The sequence below is a fragment of the Corythoichthys intestinalis genome, chromosome 19 (assembly GCF_030265065.1).
Source record: "Corythoichthys intestinalis isolate RoL2023-P3 chromosome 19, ASM3026506v1, whole genome shotgun sequence".
NCBI classification, from domain to species: Eukaryota; Metazoa; Chordata; class Actinopteri; order Syngnathiformes; family Syngnathidae; genus Corythoichthys; species Corythoichthys intestinalis.
The window spans coordinates 18,487,565-18,513,092 of NC_080413.1; the positions used below are offsets into that span (position 1 = coordinate 18,487,565).

Genomic DNA, 25,528 nt, shown 5'->3' on the forward strand with positions numbered 1-25,528 from the left:
CTGTATCTAGTGATGTTATTAAAAGCACAATGGCGACATCTTATAGTTGAGATGTGAACAAACCTGTCCCTGCTCTCTGCCTTTGCACTGAAAATTCCTGTCTAGTGTAGGGTAATTTCTCAGCTATGAACAGTGGGAGTGATTTGTTTTCACCTTTCTGCCAGCAGTTTAAGTAGGTACACATTTGTTTACTAGTTGTGTGATTGTGATTGCTTGCAATGATCCAACTTGCACCATGTGCAGAAAAAAAGTAGAACAGGTTCTTTTGGCCTCTGAGTTAACTAGTTTTATCTCTTTGTTATGTTTGCACTTTGATTTTTGCTTTTATTTTTAAAAGTGACGAACAATGGATTGTTGTTTTAACATTCACGAGTATTTAAGTGAAAACATAATGCTTATTTTAAATTTTTTCCCCCCACAAATGCATACAAGGAGTCCAACAGTGTACAAGCTTGTATGTATATATACACATATATATATACTGGACTGTCTCAGAAAATTAGAATACACAATATTCTAATTTTCTGAGACAGTCCTGTATATTGTTCTATGTGAAGGACGTCAGCCAAGGTCGGCCCCCCACATTTTTACCACGCCAAATCTGGTCCCCTTTGCAAAAAGTTTGGACACCCCTGCTTTAAATGGTGGATTAATGTACAGGACTGTCTCAGAAAATTAGAATATTGTGTATTCTAATTTTCTGAGACAGTCCAGTATATATATTTGATTACATTTTCAGCTAAAGCATGACTGATGTTCTAACCAGTCAGCCACCATATTACTAAAAAGTCTTCATAATGTCTTTGTAAAGATTCAAATCTGAGTAGTAGTACATACATTCGCAGTGCATTTCCTGTAACCAAATAATGATCGAATAGTACAGGAAACCCCCTTCCTGTTTCCCCTCTTTTTGTTACTGCTCTGATTTGATAACACCACAACCATATTTCTTATTTGTTTGAATTTGCAAGCTTTTTCTTCCTGCTTGTGTGGGTTTTCTCTCAAAACATGTGTTACTGCTAACATGATGCAAAGTTATAAACTCACCTCGTGGTGGTGTATTTGTGCCTGCAGTTCTTTAATGTTGCTTGTGCAGACAGGCCGGTCCTGAATGATACGGTGGGCTTCTTCTATTAACCTCTGTAGGTTCTTGACCTCCAGTTCATACTGCTCATACTGCACCACTGCCTCCTGAAGAAGACAAGTTTTTTTTTTAATTATTTTTTTTTTCATATGTTGGCTTACGTACAGTGGGGCAAATAAGTATTTAGTCAACCACCAATTGTGCAAATTCTCCTACATGAAAAGATTAGAGAGGCCTGTAATTGTCAACATGGGTAAGGCTCAACCATGAGAAACAGAATGTGGGAAAAAAAAACAGAAAATCACATTGTTTGATTTTTAAATAATTTAATAGCAAATTAGAGTGAAAAATAAGTATTTGGTCACCTACAACCAAGCAAGATTTCTGGCTATCAAAGAGGTCTAACTTCTTCTAACGAGGTCTAACGAGGCTCCACTCGTTCCCTGTATTAATGGCACCTGTTCTAACTCATTATCGGTATAAAAGACACCTGTCCACAACCTCAGTCAGTCACACTCCAAACTCCACTATGGCCAAGACCAAAGAGCTGTCGAAGGACACCAGAGACAAAACTGTAAACCTGTACCGGGCTGGGAAGACTGATGTGTAATAGGTAAAACGCTTGGTGTAAAGAAATCAACTGTGGGAGCAATTATTAGAAAATGGAAGACATACAAGACCACTGATAATCTCCCTCAGTCTGGGGCTCCATGCTAGATCTCACTCCGTGGCGTCAAAATGATAACAAGAAAAGTGAGCAAAAATCCCAGAACCACACGGGGGGACCTTGTGAATGACCTACAGAGAGCTGGGACCACAGTAGCAAAGGCTACAATCAGTAACACAATGCGCCACCAGGGACACAAATCCTGCACTGCCAGACGTGTCCCCCTGCTGAAGAAAGTACACGTCCAGGCCCGTCTGCAGTTCACTAGAGAGCATTTGGATGATCCAGAAGAGGACTGGGAGAATGTGTTATGGTCAGATGAAAGCAAAATAGAACTTTTTGGTACAAACACAGGCTCTTGTATTTGGAGGAGAAAGAATACTGAATTGCATCCGTAGAACACCATACCCACTGTGAAGCATGGGGTTGGAAACATCAAGCTTTGGGGCTGTTTTTTGCAAAGGGACCAGGACGACTGATCTGTGTAAAGGAAAGAATGAATGGGGCCAAGTATCGAGTGATTTTGAGTGAAAATCTCCTTCCATCAGCAAGGGCATTGAAGATGAGACGTGGCTGAGTCTTTCAGCATGACAATGATCCCAAACACAGAGCCAGGGCAACAAAGGAGTGGCTTCGTAAGAAGCATTTCAAGGTCCTGGAGTGGCCTAGCCAGTCTCCAGATCTCAACCCCATAGAGAATCTGTGGAGGGAGTTGAAAGACCGTGTTGCCGTACAACAGCCCCAAAACATCACTGCTCTAGAGGAGATCTGCATGGAGGAATGGGCCAAAATACCAGCAACAGTGTGTGACAAGGTTGTGAAGAGTTACAGAAAACGTTTGGCCTCAGTTATTGCCAACAAAGGGCACATAAAAAAGTTTTGAGATGAACTTTTGGTATTGACCAAATACTTATTTTCCATTTACCATGATTTGCAAATAAATTCTTTAAAAATCAAACAATGTGATTTTCTGGGTTTTTTTCCCCACATTCTGTCTCTCATGGTTGAGGTTTACCCATGTTGACAATTACAGGCATCTCTAATATTTTCGAGTGGGAGAACTTGCACAATTAGTGGTTGACTAAATACTTATTTGCCCCACTGTACATCAGCACTCCTATTTCACTTTTCCCACCTTTGAGGATAGGCGCCTATTTTCCATTAGAAAATTAATTCTCAAAGAACACAGACATATCCATCGTTTCATTCCCTTTTTAATCATTTTCAATTGATGCTTGAGTTGTTTGTCCTCCACGTTCCTCAAGGACCCTTCCTCTAGATAACTAATCTTCACCACAATGAGCTTAAAGGTAAATCAGCCCAGAAGCAGAGGATTGGAGGATAATACCAGTCTGAAAGGTCTCAAACGAGAAGCAAGATATCTTGAGAAAGACTGCTGGGACACCACGTATTACTTTGGACGCAACAGCCTAATAATAATAATCACTTGAATTCATATAAAACTTTTCAAGAGAGCCAAGGTTGTTATTGATATGTATGAAATAGTCCTAATGGAACCTGTATTTTCAGTGCTTTTTGTTAGCGCAATCAAAATTACTGTTAAAAAAATATTGGAATTATGATGTGTTAGTGTATGTAGTAATTTGGTGTAATATTTCTAAACAAGGACACCTAATGGAAGTAATTTTGAAAAGTTTAATAGAATGAATGCCCTTTACCTGTAGTATGTTGCACTGCTGGATGGTGGTGTGCTGCAGCTGGCTGGTTTCCTGCTGCAGGCTCTGTGCGGTGCGGCAGACAGCCAGACCGGCAACCACCTCCTCCGGAAGTCGTAGAGCGCTCTGACACTGCTGCACAGCCGCCACCTGACGCTTGAAGCTGTCCATTTCTGCCAACAAACGCTGAGGAAGAGGAGCCGGATACCTATTTAAACTGTAATTGACATCCGATATTTTGTTGCGTGTCGTCATTACTTGTCTCTGTGTGAGTTGCTCCCTCAGACTGAGCCTGTTAAGATCAGGGGACGCCAGGCTGACATGGATTCTGTCCACAGCGGCGTGGAGACCCTTCACCTCGGCCTCCAGACGCAACACGTCCTGAGGAAACATTTATAGATTTATTGAGATGCCGGGAAAAAAAAGCATTTTTTCATGTAATTTTTGGAAGACATAACCTATATGTGTAAAACCGGTGTTCCACAGAGGTCAAAAGCTTTAACCTGTAACAGCTGCGCGACCTTGTTACAATCACCACTTATCAGTGAGTCCAAAGGGGGAGGGAGGCTTCTGTTTGCTACAGATCATAAAAAGGGGAAAATGGAAAAGGGATCATGTAGTCTGATGTGTCCACATTGACCTTATTCTGGAGTGATCACATCACACATCAGGGAAAGAAGCAATACACTGAGCCAGTGGTTCTTAACCTTGCTGAAGGTACTGAACCCCACAAGTTTCACATGTGCTTACACCGAAACCTTTGGAATTGAATAATAAAGCATTTTTTTTTTATCAAATTCAAAAGTGATATACAGTCAAGTGAAAAAATTAAGACACCCCATGAAATATTCAGTTCTTTATTAAGAAATGTTGACCTATCAACGTCTGATCTTGTTTTTCTTTATCTCTGGAAAAGAAAAAAAATTAACAAAACATTATAACATAACAAAAATTAACATTGTTTTACTCATTAAACCAAATATAGCAACAAAAATGAATATTCTAACTGAGGAAAAAGGACACCCTACCACCTAATGGCTAGTGTTACCCCCTTTGGCTGAAATAACTTCAGTGAGATGCTTTTTGTAGCCATCTACCAGTCCTTGACATATGTTTGAAGAAAGTTTGCTCCACTCCTCAACGCAGAATACTTTCAGCTGTGAGATATTTGAGGGGTTTCTTCCATGTACAGCCCATTTTAAGTTACCCCACAGCATCTCAATTGGATTAAGATCTGGGCTTTGACTCGGCCATGCCAGGACTCTCCATTTCTTCCTTTTCAGCCAGTCCTTGGTGGATTTACTAGTAGGTTTTGGGTCATTGTCATGTTGCAGGGTCCAGTTTCGCTTCGGCTTTAATTTTTTCACAGATGATCTCACATGTTCCTCAAGCACCCTCGGACACACGATAGAATTCATGGTGGATTCTATGATGGTGAGCTGGCCAGGTCCTGCTACAGCGAAGCATCCCCAAACCATGACACTTCCCCCGCCATGCTTCACAGTTGGTATGAGTTATTTTTCCTGGAATGCTGTATTGGGTTCACGCCAAACATGTCCTCTGTTCTGCTGTTCAAATAATTCAATTTCAGATTCATCTGTCCAAAGAACATTATTCCAGAAGTCCTGGTCTTTGCCTACATTCAGTCTGGCAGACTTCAGTATGGCCTTCATGTTCTTCTTGGACAGCAAAGGTTTCCTCCTTGCACACCTCCAGAGAAGGTTAAACTTGTGAAGTCTCTTTGTGATTGTAGAGGCATGCACTTTCACATCAACAGGAACAAGAGCCTGCTGTAGGTTCCGTGTTGACATTTTAGGGTTTTTGGAGACTTCTTTCAGCATCTTGCGGTCTGCTCTTAGGGTAAACTATCTTGGACGGCCAGACCTGGGCATGTTGGCAGTGGTTTTAATTGTCCTCCACTTGTAGACTATTTTCCAGACAGTGGAATGGCGGATTTTATATTCTATTGAGATATTTTGAAATACCTTACCAGACTCATAAGCGTCTATATTTTCTTTCTAACAGCCTCAGACAGCTCGTTTGAGGTCACCATGGTGTTTTCTCTCACTTCAAAAGGAAGGGGCACATCAAACTAAATGTGAGGTTTAAATATGGCAAGCATCCTTCAAAACACTGGGTAATTATGTTCTGATCATGTGACCCTGATCTGAGATACCTGTGTATGATTTTAGCCATTTTAGGTGGGATTGAATTTGGGGGTGTCCTAATTTATTCCTCAAGAGAAATTGCATTTATCAAAAAAATATATTTTACAGAAAATTATTGAAAAAAAAATTTTTTTTTCCATTTTAATTGTTTAGTTCTATTACCTGAATCTCTCAAGCTTGTTGAAATTGAAATTAAATATCCATATGGTGAAATATGTTAGAAAAAAATGCAGGCTTCCATAGGGTGTCCTAATTTTTTCCTCATGACTGTAGCTTAGCTATTATCTGAGTGAATTCCTATTCAAATGACTTCAAATTCCAAATATACTCAAAATAATTGTGTCTTTTTCTGTTGATTTTCATTTTGGAAAATCTTTTTGTTGTTGTCAGGTTTACATTCTCATGTTAGTGTTGCATCCTTTTTTGCATCGCATACTGTTTTCATAGCGTAAAATATGACGCAAATGTTTTTTTTTTTTGTTATACTTCCTCTTACAAAGTTTGGGTCAACCTTCCACTAGGCAAACCAGTTTCTCCTTGCATTAGATGGAACAGTTGACAGAAATTGAATGAAGCCTGGATATTGGAGGCAAACCAGTTTAAAACTTCAAAACAGTTCGATAACAACACTTTGCTCTTAGTCAGTGTACAAAAATAGGGCCCTGTGTTTCTTAACCTATGCCGAACCCCTTAGACTTACTCACCGAACCCTTCGGGTTCGATCAAACCTAGGTTAAGAACCACTGCACTCAGCGTAGTGTACTAGTATACAAGCCTAAAGGGGGCAGTGTTTGCCTATTCATCCAGGTTTCTCAGTTCAAAAAGGTGCTATACTCCAAAGAATGAGGTCAACTGACAACCTGAATGTAGTAAGAAAGCATGAAGGGAATAATTCCTGCCTCATAGCACACATTCATAAATGCAATCTTATGCTGAAAAAGGCGTTCAGTGAGCATAAAAAAAATAATATAATGACCGGGATGGGAATCTTTGAACTTGGTCCAAGGGCCATTTAGATGCACCTGTATATATTATTCATGCTTGATTGTGTCTGAACTGTAGAATGTTTTATAGCTCATTTTCAATGCTTGTCGAAAGAAATGTGTAACCATGAGTCATGTGGGGCTTGTGTCAGCAGTCTCAATCCAATCCAAACATGCCACAGGCAAATGTAAACAGTCACTTGTATGGATGTCAGATTTGTGCAACATGACTCACTGTCTGCCGCAGGGTTCAACATATTAGTGTACTCAATCATGAGGATGTAGTACTAGCAACCACCACACAACGACGCTGCTGACATGCAGAACAGTTGTCCTTGTCCTTCTGTTGTGATTTAGGCCTTTTGAATACTGTTGGCAAACCATTAGACGTGCTAAAGAAACCTTACAGAGAAAATTATCTTAAAAAATGTTTTGAATTTTAACTTCTGTGCCTTAAATTAACCTCCAATAGTATGTAAAAGCCGTGCCTAAATAACAAAAATCTAGGAAAAAATGTCCTATTGAAAACCATTAAAAATATATACATTCCATGTTTACTTGAATGTAAATTAATGCAAACTTTAAAGTGCCTGTGACACAAAAAAGCATGTTTATTTCTTATTAGATGTGGTATTTTATGCTCCTGAATGAAATGGACCCCTACGATGTGTGTGGAAGCGATCGATATATTTATTCAATTTTTTGAATCCCGCGCCATGAAAATGAGTGACTTCCGGCTCAAGTCTCGGGTTGAGGAAGAAGGCAAATGTGACGTCAGCCAGGTAACCATCTCACAATACAGCCATTATTATATAGCATGCAGAAAGACTGCGGAATAAGCAGATTTTGCGGATTAATTCCTTCATTTTTTGCGTCACGCCAGCCCAATGTGCTGCAGGCTTTTGTTGCTACACCAGGAAAAGTGGTGTGAGGCTTTTTGGATTTCCAAAAGATCCTTTTTCACTGCGATGGCCAAAACAACTTCGGCAACCGAGGAACCATTGGATGGACAAGGAAGTGAGTAAGCTTCGTGTTTTATATTATGTCAAATACTGGGATCATGGCAAACGAAGTGGCTTGCATTTTGTGGGTGACAATACTCCCCGCCCACCGAGAAGGCCACACGGCCAATGACCGGCGGCTTGTTGCACACCCCCATTGGTCGTCTTCGCGTGCCCACCCAGAGCACTTTCCTCGGCTCATCCCCGAGCAGCCCCCTGCTCTAGTCTCTAGTTTTCAATTGAGTAGACTTCCACCCCCCTTGGTCCTCTTCGTGTGCCCGCCCACAAAGCGCTTTCCTCGGCTTGGCCCCGAGCAGCCCCCCGCTCCGACGTCGGCCGGTTTGTCCACCGAGAATGCGCCATTTTCGGCATACATTCCCCTCTCTCCCCTCTCTCGGCGACTAGCACTGCCTGCCCATCGGGGCCGCAGCAGCCGGGGGCTGGCCGATCGGTGAAGACAATCAACCCCGCCTCTGTGTGTCGGGGTAGTTTTGTGTGATTTTTTGTTTTCTAAAGGCGAGAAAAACAGAAAAAGCCACTCAGTTCAGGTTAGCATGTCGGCTAGCTGTCACGCCTCCTGTTTTTTTTACGCTCTTTCCTCCGTCTCCGAAGCCGGGGCAGGGAAATGACAAAAGCCGGAATAACTCCGGTGGCATAAAATACCGTTCGGGAGGTGAGAGAAGTCATCAGTTTTGACCATTATGCAGTAATTTTGCCTTGTATTTGCCTTGAATAAATGCATTTTTAATATTTCATATTCCATTTAACACAAGACTGTTATTTGTCATGACCATACCATTTATTTAACATTTGGGGAAAATAATTCCATGAAAATAATATCCTGTACAAATATTGGCAGTAGAGATTGAAACAATGACGACATTTTGCTTCTCTCTGTCGCATTTTTGCCATTCTGAATCTTCCCCCTCAGTGGGCCGAATTCTAAATCAGCTGAAATCGTTAGCCTGCCGAAGTCATCATCCAGCTGGGGAGCGCTATAATGACAGGCTAGGCTAAACGGCAGATTAAAAGACTAATTTCTCATCATCTGCGTTTTGCCAAATTGTGGTATATTGTCGAATCATCTCAAAATATGATTTTAATTCACATAATGCTATTTTACGAGTTTTTTTCATCCTGTAACAAGCACTTAAGGAATAATTCAAACAACCTGGGGTGAATTTTTTACAGTAGTCCACAAGATAACGCTAATTTCCCCCATTAAAAATCATGGCAACAACATTTCACACCATTTACTTGACGTGGTGTCAAACTCATTTTTTCCACGACCCACAGCAGTCAGACGCTCAATACATCTGTGAAACCATATAATCATACGTTTCATTCCCTAATTATATTATATCTGAACCACAAATTGCAACCAATGGCTCAAAGGCACCCTCCTCGGTTTACCTTGACGGCATCTTGCAGACTCTGCAGGCGAGTTTTTGCGGCCAGCTGCAGTTCCTCCGTCTGTCTACTGAGGTGCTTCACCTGCTGGCTCCACCCTTTGGTCGCCAGCACATCCCCCAACTGCGCCTCCCACTCTGCCAGGGCCTCAAGGTCGCCATGGAGACCGCGACACTCCCTCAGCAACGCCTATCGACGCAGGAGGGCAAATTACATGAGAGAAAGGGAGGACGCGTCTCGGGCTGTCAAATGGTACTAATTAAGGAGTGCTGAACACTCTGTTCAGGCTGCCATTCAACTAGAAATAAGAGTAAGAGACTCCAATTAGCTGCACATTTGTGGCCTGTAATGATATTAAAGAGGATGAAGTCTTTTGTCTTTGGAAGATTAGAGGTTTCACTTGTTTTTGGAAGAGTCAATACTAACCTGATATGCTCTGATTTGCTCTTGTAGTTGTGATACTGGACTCCAGATGATGTTACAAGAGACTAGAGTCTCTGCTTTTTCCGCCCAACTCAAAATAAATTCCTTCAGGCTTTGATACTCTGCCATCTGCTTTTCTGCCTGCTCGGGGTTATTATTAAGACAACACAAAGGAGAACATAGAATTAATTCTAATTACAACATATGAATCAAAATGTTTCCCGGCCAATTTAGGTAAAACACAAAAATGTGAAACTCAAAAATAACTCTTTTATAACAGTGAACCACTTATGATTTTCTATTTCAGAGAATAAACCGTATTTCGAAAATTCAATCCCTTTTGAGGGTAAGGGTTCGAGTCCATAATTTGTACATTTTTGGCACATTTATCGCCCGCGAATTGTAAGGGTTTACCCTATAGGCTACCATTAACCCTTTGAGGGACAGCGGTCACTACAGTGGACACCAATTCAAAAGTTGACACTTAAAGCGAAAGTTCAGAATTTTTAACATCAGGTTTAATCTTCGAGTTAGCAGGCATTTAATTAGTCGGTGGAGGTGATTTCAAAAAATTCCGTGGAGTTTGTTAGTTATTAATTTCAGGGCTCCGGAGTGGCTAAGCTAGCGCAAGTCAATGGTCCCTTCCTAGCATGCCAATAAACCATCTCTAAAATATGCCATATTTTTCTGTAAATTATTGTTGGAATGGAAAGATAAGACATATACATTCAAAATACTGTACCTAAGTACCGTATGTGTTTATTATAACAATAAATCCACAAGATGGCATTAACATTATTAACATTCTTTCTGTGAAAGGGATCCACAGATAGAAAGACTTGTAATTCTTAAAAGATAAATGTGAGTTGTATATTGTGACTAAATATTGCCATCTAATGTATTGGTTGAGCTAAACAAAATGTTTGAATAGAGTTTGACCAAAGTCTGAGTATTATTTTGGATAGCTATTTTGATTGGGAATGGCAGTTCTCTTTGCATTGAGCGCTTTTCTTTTTGTGAACATTCTTTTTTTTGAGAGATAGGAATATTATTTTTGTTGTGCTTCCAGTAAATGACACTGTAGCGACTTAACTGTTTGCCCAAATGCATGATGGGAAGTTGGGCAACCACGACTGTCAGTGGTGGCTGCAAATGGTATATCTTCTCTGCGTTGTGTTCAAAAGAGGGTGTTAAGTAAAAGATAATCTCCAGTCATTCTTCCCCACGTCGCTCGCCACAATAGCTATAATTTTTGTGGAAGAGATGCAATAACTTTTGCCAATAAATAGCGCGGCCCCAATGAATGCCTGTGTCCACTTCACTCGCTTGTCTCTGCCTCTTAGCTCTCAATATGCATAAAACGGCGCCATTGTAGTCTGTTTGCGGCAATGGTTAACGCGATAAATTTGACAGCCCTAATTAACATATCTAACATACAGTATTTTTCGGACTATAAGTCGCAGTTTTTTTCATCATTTGGCTGGGGGAGCAACTTATGTGTGAAATTATGAACACATTATTATATCATTTCACATGTTATTTTGGTGTTTTGGAGTGACACTGATGGTTTGGTAAACTTGTTAGCATGTTCTTTAAGCTATAGCTATCTGAATAACTCTAAATAGCGATGTTACGTTAACATACCGGCCACGTTCGCATTTCATTGTTCATGCATCATATAACATTATCATACTGTATACTTATTCAGCATGTTGTTCTGTATTTTGGTCAGTGCTCTGATGAGGTCAAGGTGGCCCTTTTTAAGGCCTATTGTACACCACTCTACACTGTGCATCTGTGGTCTAATTATAACAAAGCAAGCTTTCAGAGACTACAAGTGGCATATAATGATTCCCTGAGAATCTTGTTGAAAGGCCCAGATGGACCTGTGCTTCAGTTATATTTGTAGCAGCTCATGTGAATACCCTCCAGTCCGTTTTAAGGGTATACATGTTTAATTTTATTAGTCGTCTGAATGATTCAAAAAATTGTGTTGGGCCTGACCAACATTTTACACAGCTTTACACGCTACTTGTCATGGTTTTGCAAGCACTGGTATACGGGCCTTTTGAATGTGGGTCGCTAGGAGACCCAGTGTTGTGTAGCGAAGTCCACTTGTTATTGTTCTATTATTCCTTTATTTTTATTATTTTTAATGTATTGCTGTGTTGTGTTGTTGTGAATTTGGACGTTGAGTCTGTTAATAAAATCTATCTATCCATCTATTGTATTTTTATTTGAAACTGCCTTTTAAAATGACAAATCTGTTCCATGTGTTGGATATTATCAAGTAAATTTCCCCCCAAAATAAGACTTATACCTCTATATTTTTAATCTAAATGGAAAGGATATCTAGCACAGTAAATGGCAGCCAATGAGTCAAACGAAAAAAGAAAAGTCACAATTCGTGTATGAAAATACTAGTACTTTTCGCATAACTCCATACAAATAAAAATGGATTCAACAAGCTCTGAGCACTAACCTTCTTGAGTCTGTTGCTTCTGTCCTGGATCTGCTGCGTAGCGTGGCGCTGCGCTTCGGCCATTTTGGCCACGACATCACCCAGCTGCTTGCAAAGCAAAGGGTTCTGCTCACCAAACTCTTGCACCGCCGCCGCCAGCTCGGACAGCGTGTGGGCGCAGCACTCGCAGTCCTCACGGAGAATCTGAGAAAATGGGGTTTGTCGGGTGAGACTCAAAGACTGTAACCTCAACAATCACCTTAACCATAACATCTGCTCAGTTGGATATTTTTACCAGGGGTTAATTGCTTGCTAATTATTCATTCAGTCAGTTTGATTACCCTGTTCTCCTCTTGGGCTTCCTCCAGACTGGCGCCCTTGATTTCAAATCTGAATGTGATGGTCTTTAGCTTGGTCTCCATGTCTTTCAATCTGCTGGTGAAGTCTTCTTTCACGTCCCGCGTCTGCTGCACCTCGCGTTCTCGGGCCTGAACCTGGACCACATGGCGCAAAGACAATTGTGATCAATTTTTATTATTATTACAGGCTGAATGCCTGTAAAGTTGCCACAAATGTTGTTGTTGTTGTAGTTGTTGGTGGTGTGTACACTAACATTTCTAGCTATTCCTTCATTATTCGTGAACAGATCACAATAAAATTTCGTAGGTATACTGTAGTGATGTACAGTGGGGCAAAAAAGTATTTAGTCAATCACCAATTGTGCAAGTTCTCCTACTTGAAAAGATTAGAGAGGCTTGTAATTGTCAACATGGGTAAACCTAAACCATGAGAGATAGAATGTGGGGAAAAAAACAGAAAATCACATTGTTTGATTTTTAAAGAATTTATTTCCAAATTAGAGTGGAAAATAAGTATTTGGTCACCTACAAACAAGCAAGATTTCTGGCTGTCAAAGAGGTCTAACTTCTTCTAACGAGGTCTAACGAGGCTCCACTCGTTACCTGTATTAAAGGCACCTGTTTTAATTCATTATTGGTATAAAAGACACCTGTCCATAACCTCAGTCAGTCACACTCCAAACTCCACTATGGCCAAGACCAAAGAGCTGTCGAAGGACACCAGAGACAAAATCGTAGACCTGCACCAGGCTGGGAAGACTGAATCTGCAATAGGTAAAACGCCTGGTGTAAAGAAATCAACTGTGGGAGCAACTATTAGAAAATGGAAGACCTACAAGACCACTGATAATCTCCCTCGATCTGGGGCTCCACGCAAGATCTCACCCCGTGGCGTCAAAATGACAACAAGAACGGTGAGCAAAAATCCCAGAAGCACTCGGAGGGACCTAGTGAATGACCTACAGAGAGCTGGGACCACAGTAACAAAGGTTACTATTCGTAAAACAATGCGCCGCCAGGGACTCAAATCCTGCACTGCCTGACGTGTCCCCCTGCTGAAGAAAGTACACGTCCAGGCCCGTCTGCAGTTCGCTAGAGAGAATTTGGATGATCCAGAAAAAAGGACTGGGAGAATGCGTTATGGTCAGATGAAACCAAAATAGAACTTTTTGATAGAAACACTGGTTTCGTGGAGAAAGAATACTGAATTGCATCCGAAGAACACCATACCCACTGTGAAGCATGGGGGTGGAAACATTATGCTTTGGGGCTGTTTTTTTGCAAAAGGACCAGGACGACTGATCTGTGTAAAGGAAAGAATGAATGGGGCCATGTATCGAGAGATTTTGAGTGAAAGTCTCCTTCCATCAGCATGGGCACTGAAGATGAGACGTGGCTGGGTCTTTCAGCATGACAATGATCCCAAACACACAGCCAGGGCAACAAAGGAGTGGCTTCTTAAGAAGCATTTCAAGGTCCTGGAGTGGCCTAGCCAGTCTCCAGATCTCAACCCCATAGAAAATCTGTGGAGGGAGTTGAAAGTCCGTGTTGACGACAGCCCCAAAACATCCCTGCCCTAGAGGAGATCTGCATGGAGGAATGGGCCAAAGTACCAGCAACTGTGTGTGAAAAGCTTGTGAATAGTTGCAGAAAACGTTCGGCCTCCATTATTGCCAACAAAGGGTACATAACAAAGTATTGAGATGAACTTTTGGTATTGACTAAATACTTATTTTCCAACATGATTTGCAAATAAATTCTTTAAAAATCAAACAATGTGGTTTTCCGCTTTTTTTTTCCCCACATTCTGTCTCTCATGGTTGAGGTTTACCCATGTTGACAATTACAGGCCTCTCTAATATTTTCAAGTGGGAGAACTTGCACAATTAGTGGTTGAGTAAATACTTATTTGCCCCACTGTACACGCCCGATTTTTTATTTTTTGTATCAGGGCTGATTAATTTATTGCGGAATGTATTGTGCTCTAGTGCTTGTTGGTGAGAGAAGAAGAAGAATATGCAACTTATGTTACCTGGTCTTCAGCGGATCCCAAAGCCAAGGCCACCTCAGCCAGCTGCATGCTGAGCTCCGACGGCAGACCTGCCTGCAAGTCGTGGTACTTGGACTGCTGCACCTCTGTCATCCGCTCAACGCTTTGACGTCTGCTGATGACTCCGCCGTGCGCAGTCTGGGGCATTGCAGAATCGGAAGTGAAACACTTTGGTTTGTACAGATAGGTGTGCGTGTGTTTTTGTGCTTATTAAAGCACCTCTAGATCTTGTAAGAGAGTGTCCAGGTCAGCGGTGGGACTCAGCAGCAAGCCTCGAGTGTCTTGAATCCAGCCTTTAACCAAGCCAAGCTCTCTTTCCACTTCCTCTCGCTCTCTCAACTCTTGCTGCACTTGCACCCTGCTGGCCCGAACCTGGGACAAAAGACTTCAAAACAGAAAAGACGAGAGAAGCTTAAGCATTTGTAAAGTTCATTTTGATCCTTTTATGAAAAATACATTGTTACCCACCTCTCGTATTGTTCCTGTAAGCTTCTGATCTCTTGCAGGCGTTGTGTTTCCTGGTGACAATTCTCAGCCCTCCCTTCCGACTCTTTTTCTTTCTCCTCTTCTTCATCCCCTCGGAGGTTGTGCATGTGCTGCCTTAGCAGAGCAAGGATGGACTGCTCCCTCTCCACTTCCAGGCTAAAGGAGTCATGGTACTCCAGGAGGGTCTGGAGGGCCGCCCTAGTTGCTGCTTTCTCTACAGTGCTGTCCGGGATGCGGCTGTGGAGGTCCGCAGAGACTGAGCGGACCTTATCCATCTAAAAATGAGAACAAATTTATACTTCGTGTAAGTTAAGACCATGTAAAGTTAGAATTAATTATTTACCTTAAATAACAATTTACAAATTGCTTTATTTTGGGATTTCTTTTAGAGAATAAACAACTTACATTCGCATAACACTTTGATGTCTAACAGCTTTTAACACACATGGAAATTAGATGTATTATTTAATTTATTTTACATTAATCTAATAACAAAGCCCCATTCTTCAACATAAAGTCAGACAAAAGATGCCTTTAGTGCATGGAATGACATCATGAACTATAAAACAAAGAGCCCATAGAAAAGTAAGTGACCACAGGAAAGTGCCACATGTCAGGAAGTAGCCGTCCCCTTATTTTGACCTCATTTCCTTTTTAGGCGGTGTGCTTTGTGGGAATTCTTGACAGCTGACGTGTTCACGCTCGAAATAGCGCTTGATGCAAGTTGTGGCCAGGAGAGGGAAAGAAATGGCTCGGAGCCTGGAGTTACATCACAGGCCAGCAAATAGTTTGGGAGTTGTTTGACCTAAATCTTGTGTATATTAGCATTAGCTAACCAGTGTTGGATTCTGATAAATTCTTAAGAGAAGTTTTGATGAACACTTGTCATGCTAATAAGAGACCTGGATCTCTCTTAAATTAAAAATATACATATGATGTCTCCTTTAAAGGGAACCTCGGACTTCAAGACTTGTAGGCTCTAATAAGCCACAATTGTTCTTTTACTAAACTATTTTATTCGAAACACATTAAATTGCCATTGATTTAAAAATCCATAATATTTCGTAAATGTTTTGACCTACGGAGGGCGCCATGTTTTAAGCATGCAATGGACGCTCGGGGTGATCACGTAGATTGTCACTGCCACTCGACGAATACTGACGGGATACTGCAATTCCTTCTACGCGGTGAGACGTCCAACACATGCGCTCATCGGTTAAAAGTGGCGAGTACTTTCTATTTGAGTTTTTATTGAGTCTTTTATTACCTTTTCATTGCCTCAAAATAATTTTGGCGTGCGTTTCTCTCTCATACTTTTAAGCATTGTGTTTTCTTGTTGTAGCTGTAAAGCAGATTGTTGATCTGTTGAGCCATATTGGTCACATAGCACAGTGTTCCCCAACCTTTTTTGCACCACAGACCGGTGTGATGTGGGCCTTTTTTTCACGGACCGGCAATGTGTGGCAGAAAATGATAGTAAATATTAAATAACACGTCGAGGCTAAAAATGGATATTAAGTGCAGGGAAAATGTCACTCACTATACACTGAATCAACCTTTTCTAACAGCGGCCTCTCCTAAAACTTGTCGGCAAATATCCATAGTCGCAAGCATAATGAGTTCTTCTCCATTCGTGAAAGGTTTCTTAGCTTTAGGAACACTGTTCACCATGAGGTATAATGCTCTCAGTGCATTCACTTTTGTTGCCTCGTTTGTTAGCATTTAGCCACACACTATGAAGAATGGACTTGGTTGTAGGCTCCTCTTCTGGCTCAGCAGGTGGCCTTTTCCCCATAAAAAAACTGTCCAAAGGCGACGACGCCCGCAGCACACATCCAACAGTAGCTAAAGTTACTGTTTATATTGACTAGAGCTGGGCAGCTATAGGTGTGCAAACACCCTAGTAATTGCGGCCAACCACTAGATGGCGACCTGTATAAATCTTTACTTGGATTAGTCTATAGACCCCAATCACGTGACGTCACAACTCTGCCCCCCTGACTGGTGCCGCCATATTGTCCGTCAGCTCATCGTGTTTACATATTACCGCTATGTACATTCCTCCTATTACTGCGTGTTTTTCTGCTTGTCTAAGGAATCACCGCCTAGCAAACGAACCCAAAAACCTTCCTGACAATCGTTAACATTGATTAATCAAAATGGTGAAGGCATGTGTGGCGGTTGGTTGCAGTAACAGAGAAGATAAACGGTCATTTTAGTAGTTGCTGTGTGCCCTTTGTGAAAAGGGCAAATCTCTAAAGCAGCACGGTTTGTTTGTCTCAGTCCATGATGCGTTTGTGTCGACAGCCGTCAGACAGCGGCGAAAACATCAATATGATGCCAACACAATCGCAGACATCATCAGACGGAGACTACGAAGCTCGTCGCCACGGTCGCGCAGCAAGAAGGTGAGCGCAACAACAGGTGTTGTGCCGAAAAATAGCCGCCCTGCGTGAAATGTCCCCCCTGACGGGAGCGCCCACAGGGAAACGACTTTCTTGTACCGTGAAATGGTATTATTTTACTCTGCTTGAACTAATAAATGTCATACCTGTGTGATTGTCATTGGGATATGGTCGTGAAAACCTGTAGACTAATACATTTCTGTTCAAAGATGGTTATGTGGCCCAGTCCACGATTTGTTACTAAAATACAGTACTAATATTTTGTGTAATTTAATTATTTAAAACTGATCTTACAGTCGTAAATCCATTACTGTAATGCGTCCATGAAAACATTTGATGTTTTCACGTAAATAAAGCGTTATATGTAAGCGCTCCCGTCAGGGGGGGACATTTCACGCGGGGCAGCTATTTTTCGGCACACACCGGCCCATTGTCGATCAAGTTTTATTTTACAATCGTGACAACGGTGACGCTCAGCTGACCAAATGTCGGCGTATATTCGGGCCGGTGCCGATTTTGGGTACCCGACTCCTCATTGTGACATAAACTGGCGTATGATTGGAAATTTTGTGGTCTCGGGACGAGCTCTGACGCACGGGACGGGACCGGACGGGAGGAAACATCGGTTTGGGCATCAAATATGGATCTGGTGACTGGATCGACCGAAGTTTTTCCAAATAACGGCTTTTATGCAACTCATCCAATGAGTTTACAGCATCTGAAAGCACCGGGACTTCCATAATTTGCAAGTGAATCCACCTTTAGAAACTACGATCATTGACAATACGGACACACAATGACGAACAATATGGCGGCACAATACAGTGATCACGTGATTGTGTGACGTTGTTGATTGGTGTCTATAGCATGGGTGTCCAAACCTGTCCGCAAGGGCCACTGTGGGTCCTGGTTTTTGTTCCTACCAATCGAGCAGACAGTTTAACCAATGAAGTTTGTGCTAAAACAAGCAGCGCCTGACTGCAATCAACTGATTGCACTTGTGAGACACTAGATTGGTGAAAAGATGTCATCTTATTTTGTAGGAATGAAATCCAGCACCCACTGCGGCCCTATGTGTTTGGACACCACTGATCTATATAGTACACAGGGATATTTATGTGTCAAGAGCCATAGGCCAGCTTGCAGTCGTTAATGAATTATTTATTCCTCTGCGGTCCGGTAGCAAATGCGCCACGGTACCAGTCCACGGCCCAGCAGTTAGGGACCACTGACAAAGCATATTTAAACCACCCTTATTTGATCTTACTACGTTTAAGTATTTTCTTAAGGCATCTTCAGTATGTTCTATCTGTATGCACCTAAACAAAACAAGCTGAAAGCGCACGGTAGTGCTTTGGGTATCAAATTCGCTTCTTGTAGCACATTTCGCCGGTGTAGCACATTTTGGCAGAACACCGTTTTTTTACCCTACTCTCGTCTCGTCTCATCCCGTCTTTCCTGTTCGTGGCTTTTCCTGCTTGTTTTGTGAAATATCAACAGTGCTGTCATGCTCATTCATGTTCCTCTCGGGTTCAAATTGAAAGGGTTCAACAGAACCGGCAGCGTAACCATGTGACGTCACCGCCCTGTGTTGTCAACAACAATGGCAACCTACTAGTTGAACTAATTTACAAATTGTATAAAAACGAAAACATCAAGAGGGGTTTCAATATCAAATTATTTCAACTCACATTAACGTTTATCTTTTAAGAACAGCAAGTCTTTTTATCTGTGGATCCTTTTAATAAGCCAACGCACAGTAGAACTCCTTACCTTCCCTGAGAAGCTTCTCCATTCTCGAGCAGTGTCTTCCAGTGCCCTCTCTTGGGCTCTTGCCACGCCGCGGAGTCGACTCCAACGTTGCCATAGCGACGAGAACGCACGATTGACGAGGACCACGCTGGAGTCTGTGAGCAGCCGCTCTAACTCGACCGCCTTATCCTTCAGAGCGTTGAGCGTGAACTCCTGCAGGTCGGTGTGAGTCACAAGCAACTGCGGCAAGAGAAAAAAAGTTATCACTGACACTAAGATAACACTAACTGAAAAATTGTGAGTCTCCCACACTTATTATGGTGGAGGATATAACACTTAATGTCTCTAAAATGTGTCTCTTTCACCTTGTATTTCTCACACTTGTCTTCTGCCTGTTGGAGACTGTGGGCTTTAGCGGTGGTGAAAACGGCCATCTTGCTCTCGGTGCCATTCATCTGTTCGACTAGTCTCTCTCGCTCTTGTTGGAAGCAGGCCCAGAGAGATGCACATCTATAAAAATATGATAAAATTTGGATAAGTATACTTGCTGACCACAAAGTTTAAAACATATAAACTGAAATCTAGGCCTGTTTCGCTGCTAAGCCCTCATGTAGAGACTTTTACATAAAAAAATAAATAAATAAACACTCGCCCGACTAAAGTTAGTTAAAGTAGTCCATACAACCTAATGAAGACGAGCTCTATAGAAAATGAATTGTTGGACAAATAAACACCTTTCATGAGCTTGTCTGGAAGCCTCCACCTGCAGTCTGATTTCCTCACTCCTCAGTTGCATGGCTTTAACTTCCCCAGTGAGTTCGCTCATCACTTGAGTATTCACAAGGTGTTCCGAGGTCTTCATCTCCTCAAGGAGATCCTTCAAGTTTTTGCCCTGGTCGTCGATTTCTTCCAGGTTGTGCATCAAGTCTGCGAGGTGCTCCAGTTCCACGCCTGTTGTTGTATGCTGGAGTAAATCAGCTGCAGAATCCAGACATTTCTGCATACATTGCAGTGATGAGTGATGCCTGAGGACCAGATTGAATGCTTGATCCAGAGTCACCTATGAGAAGCAGAAGATGGTTGAGTTAACTTCTCAATTATCTTCTGTTAGGAATTTGTGTGGGACAATTCCAGCAACACTAGGTAACTTTTCAGTTTTGGTTGATTTTAGCGACGCAGGTGGACAAAAGCGGTGGTGTTTTGCATTAAGGAAAACTGCATTTCCCATGAGGACCAGTACACACACTCGCACAGTGTCGTAATGATCTCCTGGTCGACAGCGGATGGATTTAACGACATTTGTGTTTCCAGTAGCTGTGTGAAAGATGAATAGTAATAAGGTAATGAATCCAGTTGTGGCTAAACCATAGACTTCATTATATACTCACTTCCGCCAGACCCTGCGCCACGCCTACAGTAGGGGGTTTGCCCACACTCAGCTTCAGTTAAGGCTAAGTAACACTTTGCAGTAATTCTTAAAACCAACGCAACGCCGGGTTTAGGTTGAAAAAGTGCAAAAGCTGTCCCGCATAAAAACAGGACGGACGAGGATTCAAGGTAATTATTACCGTATTGGCCCTGATTATAAGACGACCCCCTCTTTTTCAAGACTCACGTTTGAAAAAAGACTTTTTGATTTTTTATATAGAAAATAATTACAGTACATCTGAAACAAATGATTATAATAATATATTTGAGAGAAAAAGCATGTTATCATGCCTCATTCAAATCTTAATATCTGAACATTTAAATATGTAAACTAAAGTGCGATCACATTCGTAAATGACTGGCTTCTGGTTTTTGATAAAACAAAAAAATTGCAATAACTAACTGCATTAACCATCAAAGTGAGATCTAACTAACTGTAGTTTTAAAACAAATCTGAATAAGGAAAAACATTGCAATAAAATAATGCAAACTGGTTAAACTTGAGAGTAGCTGAGATCTATCAAGACAGAACATTACTCAAGTTCAGCATTCGCTTCAATGATATCTGGCGCCATCTAGCATCGTGAATGGGTATAATGTCTGGACCCCGGATATAAAACAACTCCCACTTTTTCAGTCTTATATGCAAAAAAACACCATCTTATATTCGGGCCAATACGGTATATTTTTCATACCATGCATGCATTTTGAAACGTGAAAATAATCAATGGACGAAATGAACCGCTACGGCACTGGTGTCATAAATGCTAACTTCCCGTTTGTTTTTTGCTTTTAACCAATAATCGAGACTGTTTTACATCCATATCTATAAATAATTCAGGGATTTAAGCATTTATTCACAAGACTTTTGAACGTGAAAAGCTTTTTGTGGTGATAAGGCGGCGCGACAGTGGTTTAAAGTCTAGCAGCACATTCGACATATTTACGTAAAAGAAATGCTAACTGCCCGTTTTTTTGCTTTTAACCAAGAATCGAGACTGTTTTATGTCCATATCTAAAAAGAATTCAGGGATTTAAGCATTTATTCGCAAGAATTTTCAACGTAAAAAGCTCTTTCTCTGTGTTTCCACTCAGTCAGCTTTGACGGTGATAGGCCCCCTATTAATCAGCCCTGCACCCCGTCTCCTATGGGGTGCCGTTTGTAAAGCAGCACATGCCCGAAATTACGACAACATTTTCTCACATTTAGCACCAGACAGTGTTTAAAACATGGTGTGAAATTTTTAGAATCACTTTTTTTTGCACATTTACAACATTATTTAGCAACTTAAATATTTATTTTCAAATAAGAAGTTTTGGACCTGATTGTTTAAATCCAGAACTAAATATTGAATTTAAATCCTAAATGTATATCCTATATCCTAAATGCTAAATCTGGAAACTGTTGGAACTAAATATTTAGCTTAATATGCAAATTCACATGACTGGATACCGGAAGTAACAAAATAAAAGCTAGAGCACAAATAATACTCTTTAAATAGTTTCTCCTAAATATGTATTTTACCTTTATATATTGTTATTATCACAATGACTCATGTCCAAGAGCAGACTGCCACCGTTGAGTAGGTTGTATTCATTTTCAAGCAATGTAAACAGACAGTCTGAGCTGCTCCACCAACTTTACTGCTCCACCAGCTTTTATTTTGTTACTTCCGGTCTCCAGTCATGTGAATTTGCATATTAAGCTAAATATTTAGTTCCGACCTTTCCTGATTTAACATTTAGTATATAAGATTAAGATTTATATTAAATATTTAGTTCTGTATTTAAACAATAAGGTCCAAACTTCTTATTTAAAAATAAATATTTAAGTTGCTAAAAAAAAAAGCTAAAAAAGACTAAAAATTTCACACCATTTTAAACACTGTGTGGCGCTAAATGTGAGAAAATGTTGTCGTAATTTTGAGCATGTGCTGCTTTACAAACGGCGCCCCATAGTCTCCCGTCATTATATTATGAAGTCTATGGCTAAACAATAGCATATGACGGTAAGCAACCGTGTGGGTTATGGTGGCTAAAACTCTTCAGCATTGACAAGTTCGTTTTTTTGGGGGGGGGGGCTCCCGCCAGTTATTGAAAGCCGGGCCAATGTTTATTCTTTAGTATCCTTTTATACCTGGTACCCTCCCTTACCCTCCCTCCTCCTCGGACAAAACATTTTGTCTCTTTTGTTGCTCTGCCATTTTTACAGAATTCGAGCAAATACGCTCGCATCAACTTCCGTCTTTATAATGAAAGGGGTAAGTGACGTATGCCGTAAAATAGTCATCACATTTGTGTTTTTCTTTGTAAGGCAGGGTTCTTGCCACCCTCCTCAAAGTTAATTAGTGCCGGTGAAAGCGATACAGATCCCCTCATGATATAAAAGAGGTGTCATTCAACTAGTTGTCAGTCGACATATCACAAATTTCATGAAAATATAAAGGTTGAAAAGTTACCTGGTGTTGCTTCAAAACCTAATTGCCTTGGTTTACCTGTTTGTTGCTAATTTCCGTTCGGACTTCAGTTCCCAAAGTCCTGATGTCCTTCAGTATTTCTTCGATATGCACTGGAATGGTTTCTTTTATACTGCAAAATCTTTGCTCTTCTTGATGAAACAAGGCATTCGTTATCTGTAATCTACTCTCCAGTTCCTCTTTCGTGATTCTAATTTTCCGCATTTTCCCCTGCATTCCGACAACTTTGGCTTCTGTTAAGGTCAGTGGTTCCCTCAAAGTGTCTTTAACAGTTTTCAGCCATTCTGACATCTTCTCCATCTCTCTTGTGAAGTCTTTGCACTCCGCAATGTCCTTTGACCTTTCTTCAACACAGCATTTCACATCTGAGTGTAAAGATTGCAGCGATTCCCGTCTAGCTGTTATTTCCTGCAAGGCAGCTGGATCAAACCTTAAGCCAAGACTGTTGATTTGTTGAATACATTCTTCGGCCTGTGCGGAAACACCATCTAGGTTTTCAAGTAAGGCGAAAAAGGATGCCGTATTATCCATGACATCATTTTTTGTATCTGATTTGAGTGCGATCAGTTTGTCTTTGGCAGACTCAAGTTCCTGGTCAAAGCTGTTCAGTAGTGCGTTATGTTTCACCACGGTTTTCAAGGCCTCATCCAAATGTGTAAGTGTCTTCTTGGTTCTCTTTTTTAACGAACTGTGAAGATGGACTAGCTGACGTGTCTCCTCAGCTCTGTAAGAATGTCCCAAACTGAGAAAGCCCTCATTTTTACCATGGATTTCTCTTACGGCACTGCTGATGTGTGTTAAACTTTCATTTATATTGTGATAGTCATTCATTAGGCAAACAAACTCCTCTTTATTTGTACTGATAGTCTTCTTGTGCAGATTGTCAAACTGCTCCTGAAGTCTCTCTACAGTGCTTTGAGTCACCTCAAAAAAAGTGCTGAATTCCTTCCTGTCGAGGACTATTTGCTGGACCCTGTCCTTTTTCTCTTTGGCGAGCGCCAGGATGCTGTTGTACTGCTGAGGCAGGGCGTTGAGCCGTTCGTCCAGGTAGCAGTGGTCGATCTCGTTGAGAGTGGGAAGGATCTCCTGGCCTATCCTCTGGACGATCAGAAGGAGGTTCTCATTTTCCGACGCTTGTTCCAAGACTTTTTGAAAGGTGGACAGATGATCTTGCAGCTCGGAGCTGTCTTCAATATCGCTGAGGTTGAGTTCAGGGAAGGTGATTGCTTCAGCTTTTCTGAGCCAGTGGCAAGTTTTGTTGAGGTCAACCTGGAAATACTTTCTGGACGTCAAGGCTTTTTCCAAGATTGTGACACGCTGATTAGTTCTCTGGAGGGCCGTTTCGAACACCGCCTGCAGTTCCTGGAGTTTTTCCAGGGTTTCGGCTCGCTCTTTTTCCTTAGCGTCCCTTTCCAGCTCCCGACCTTGGACCCAGAGAGATGCCAGCTCCCTCTGGTAAGCCCGAAGGCTGCTCTGGATGCTCCGACACGCGGCCGCTTGTTTTGCCAAGTCTTCCGGTAGAAGCGCAATGTGGTCATCTATCAGGGCCTTGCTCTCTTGTTGCTGTATCCATGACAGCGCCCGGCCAAGACCTTGAAGGAACTGATTCCTTTCTGTGAAGGCCTGTAATCAAAGATAGTTGTGTCAATGCCAAAAAACTGAGCGCCGTCAATAGCTGCTGCTGTTATGTTGGCACTAGTGCTGCAAAGATTAATCGATAAACATGAGTAATTTGATTAGAAATTTTGCTGCTAAGATCATTCATTTAATTAAAATGGTGCTGTTATGGTTTGTTCTTAAAGTGTTTGCATTTAGTTTTGTTGATACACTGCCCTCTAGTGGCGATAGTGAATATGACATAATTCATTTCAATGGCTGAATTCGCTGCTCCCTGTTAAAACCAACATAAGCCAAGTTTTGGTTTGAGCTTAACGCATTCGTAATTTAGTTTACTGGTATATTTAGCTGTTTTTTTGGGGGGGGGTTGAACCATTTGTCCAAAGCATTGTTAAAAAAAAAAAGTTAGCATTTTAGCTAGCGGACTTTTGCTATGTACTTTAAGTTAGCCAATTGTTCTCTTATTGTATTTAGATCCTCATTTAGTTGTTTTTTAATACTGTTTGAGGCCCAACTCAAGTATTTCTATGTTCCTAATCCGATTACTCGATTATTCGAACTAACTAGTTCAAATGGACAACTAAAATAATCAATAGCTGCAACCCTAGTTGGCACTGATGTTGGAGTCAAGTATTCTTTGAGGAGACAGTAAACTAAATATTTACCTTGCTCAGGTACTTCCTCCTTTGAGCCACCCGAGACTCCAAAGCTTCCACTTCAGCCTGAGCTTGTTCAACAAGCTCCTGCAGGCTTTTCCTCTCACTCAGTCCCAGCCTGGTCGCCACAACCTGCGCTTCGCGCACCGCTTGAGCGAGCAGCTGCTGGCGCGCCTCCAGCTCCACGCACACGCTCAAGTGGTCGAAAAGGAAACTCTGAGCCAGATCAGGCGGTGGGCTGGTCTTCAGCGCAGAGGTCAGTGCGGGTCGTTGTTCTTCCACCCACTCGCGGGCATCCTTCAGCTGGGTTTCCACCCGTGACAGATCCTCCAGTGTTTGCGAAGAGTCCTGGATCTTCTGCTGGATGAGAGACTCCAGCTGGGCCCAGCGTTGCTCCAAATGACCAACCTAAAGATAGTGTACTT

At 41.6% G+C, this 25,528-nt stretch overlaps 1 protein-coding gene across 10 annotated transcripts in view; it reads right to left on the reverse strand.

Moving 5' to 3' along the window:
- Positions 1-25,528, reverse strand: part of syne1a (spectrin repeat containing, nuclear envelope 1a) — a 273,050-nt gene that overhangs the window by 86,046 nt on the left and 161,476 nt on the right. For all 10 annotated transcript variants that reach the window (XM_057822040.1, XM_057822039.1, XM_057822043.1 and 7 more), the window contains 15 exons: positions 25,113-25,511; positions 22,849-24,453; positions 19,660-19,985; positions 19,291-19,435; positions 18,947-19,165; positions 14,751-15,043; positions 14,502-14,667; positions 14,265-14,420; positions 12,215-12,367; positions 11,895-12,077; positions 9,416-9,553; positions 8,993-9,178; positions 3,686-3,808; positions 3,431-3,613; positions 1,048-1,191 (listed from right to left, as the gene is read on the reverse strand). In XM_057822040.1, coding sequence (XP_057678023.1) covers positions 1,048-1,191; positions 3,431-3,613; positions 3,686-3,808; positions 8,993-9,178; positions 9,416-9,553; positions 11,895-12,077; positions 12,215-12,367; positions 14,265-14,420; positions 14,502-14,667; positions 14,751-15,043; positions 18,947-19,165; positions 19,291-19,435; positions 19,660-19,985; positions 22,849-24,453; positions 25,113-25,511 — 4,419 coding nt within the window. The remainder of the gene's footprint in view (positions 1-1,047; positions 1,192-3,430; positions 3,614-3,685; positions 3,809-8,992; positions 9,179-9,415; positions 9,554-11,894; positions 12,078-12,214; positions 12,368-14,264; positions 14,421-14,501; positions 14,668-14,750; positions 15,044-18,946; positions 19,166-19,290; positions 19,436-19,659; positions 19,986-22,848; positions 24,454-25,112; positions 25,512-25,528) is intronic.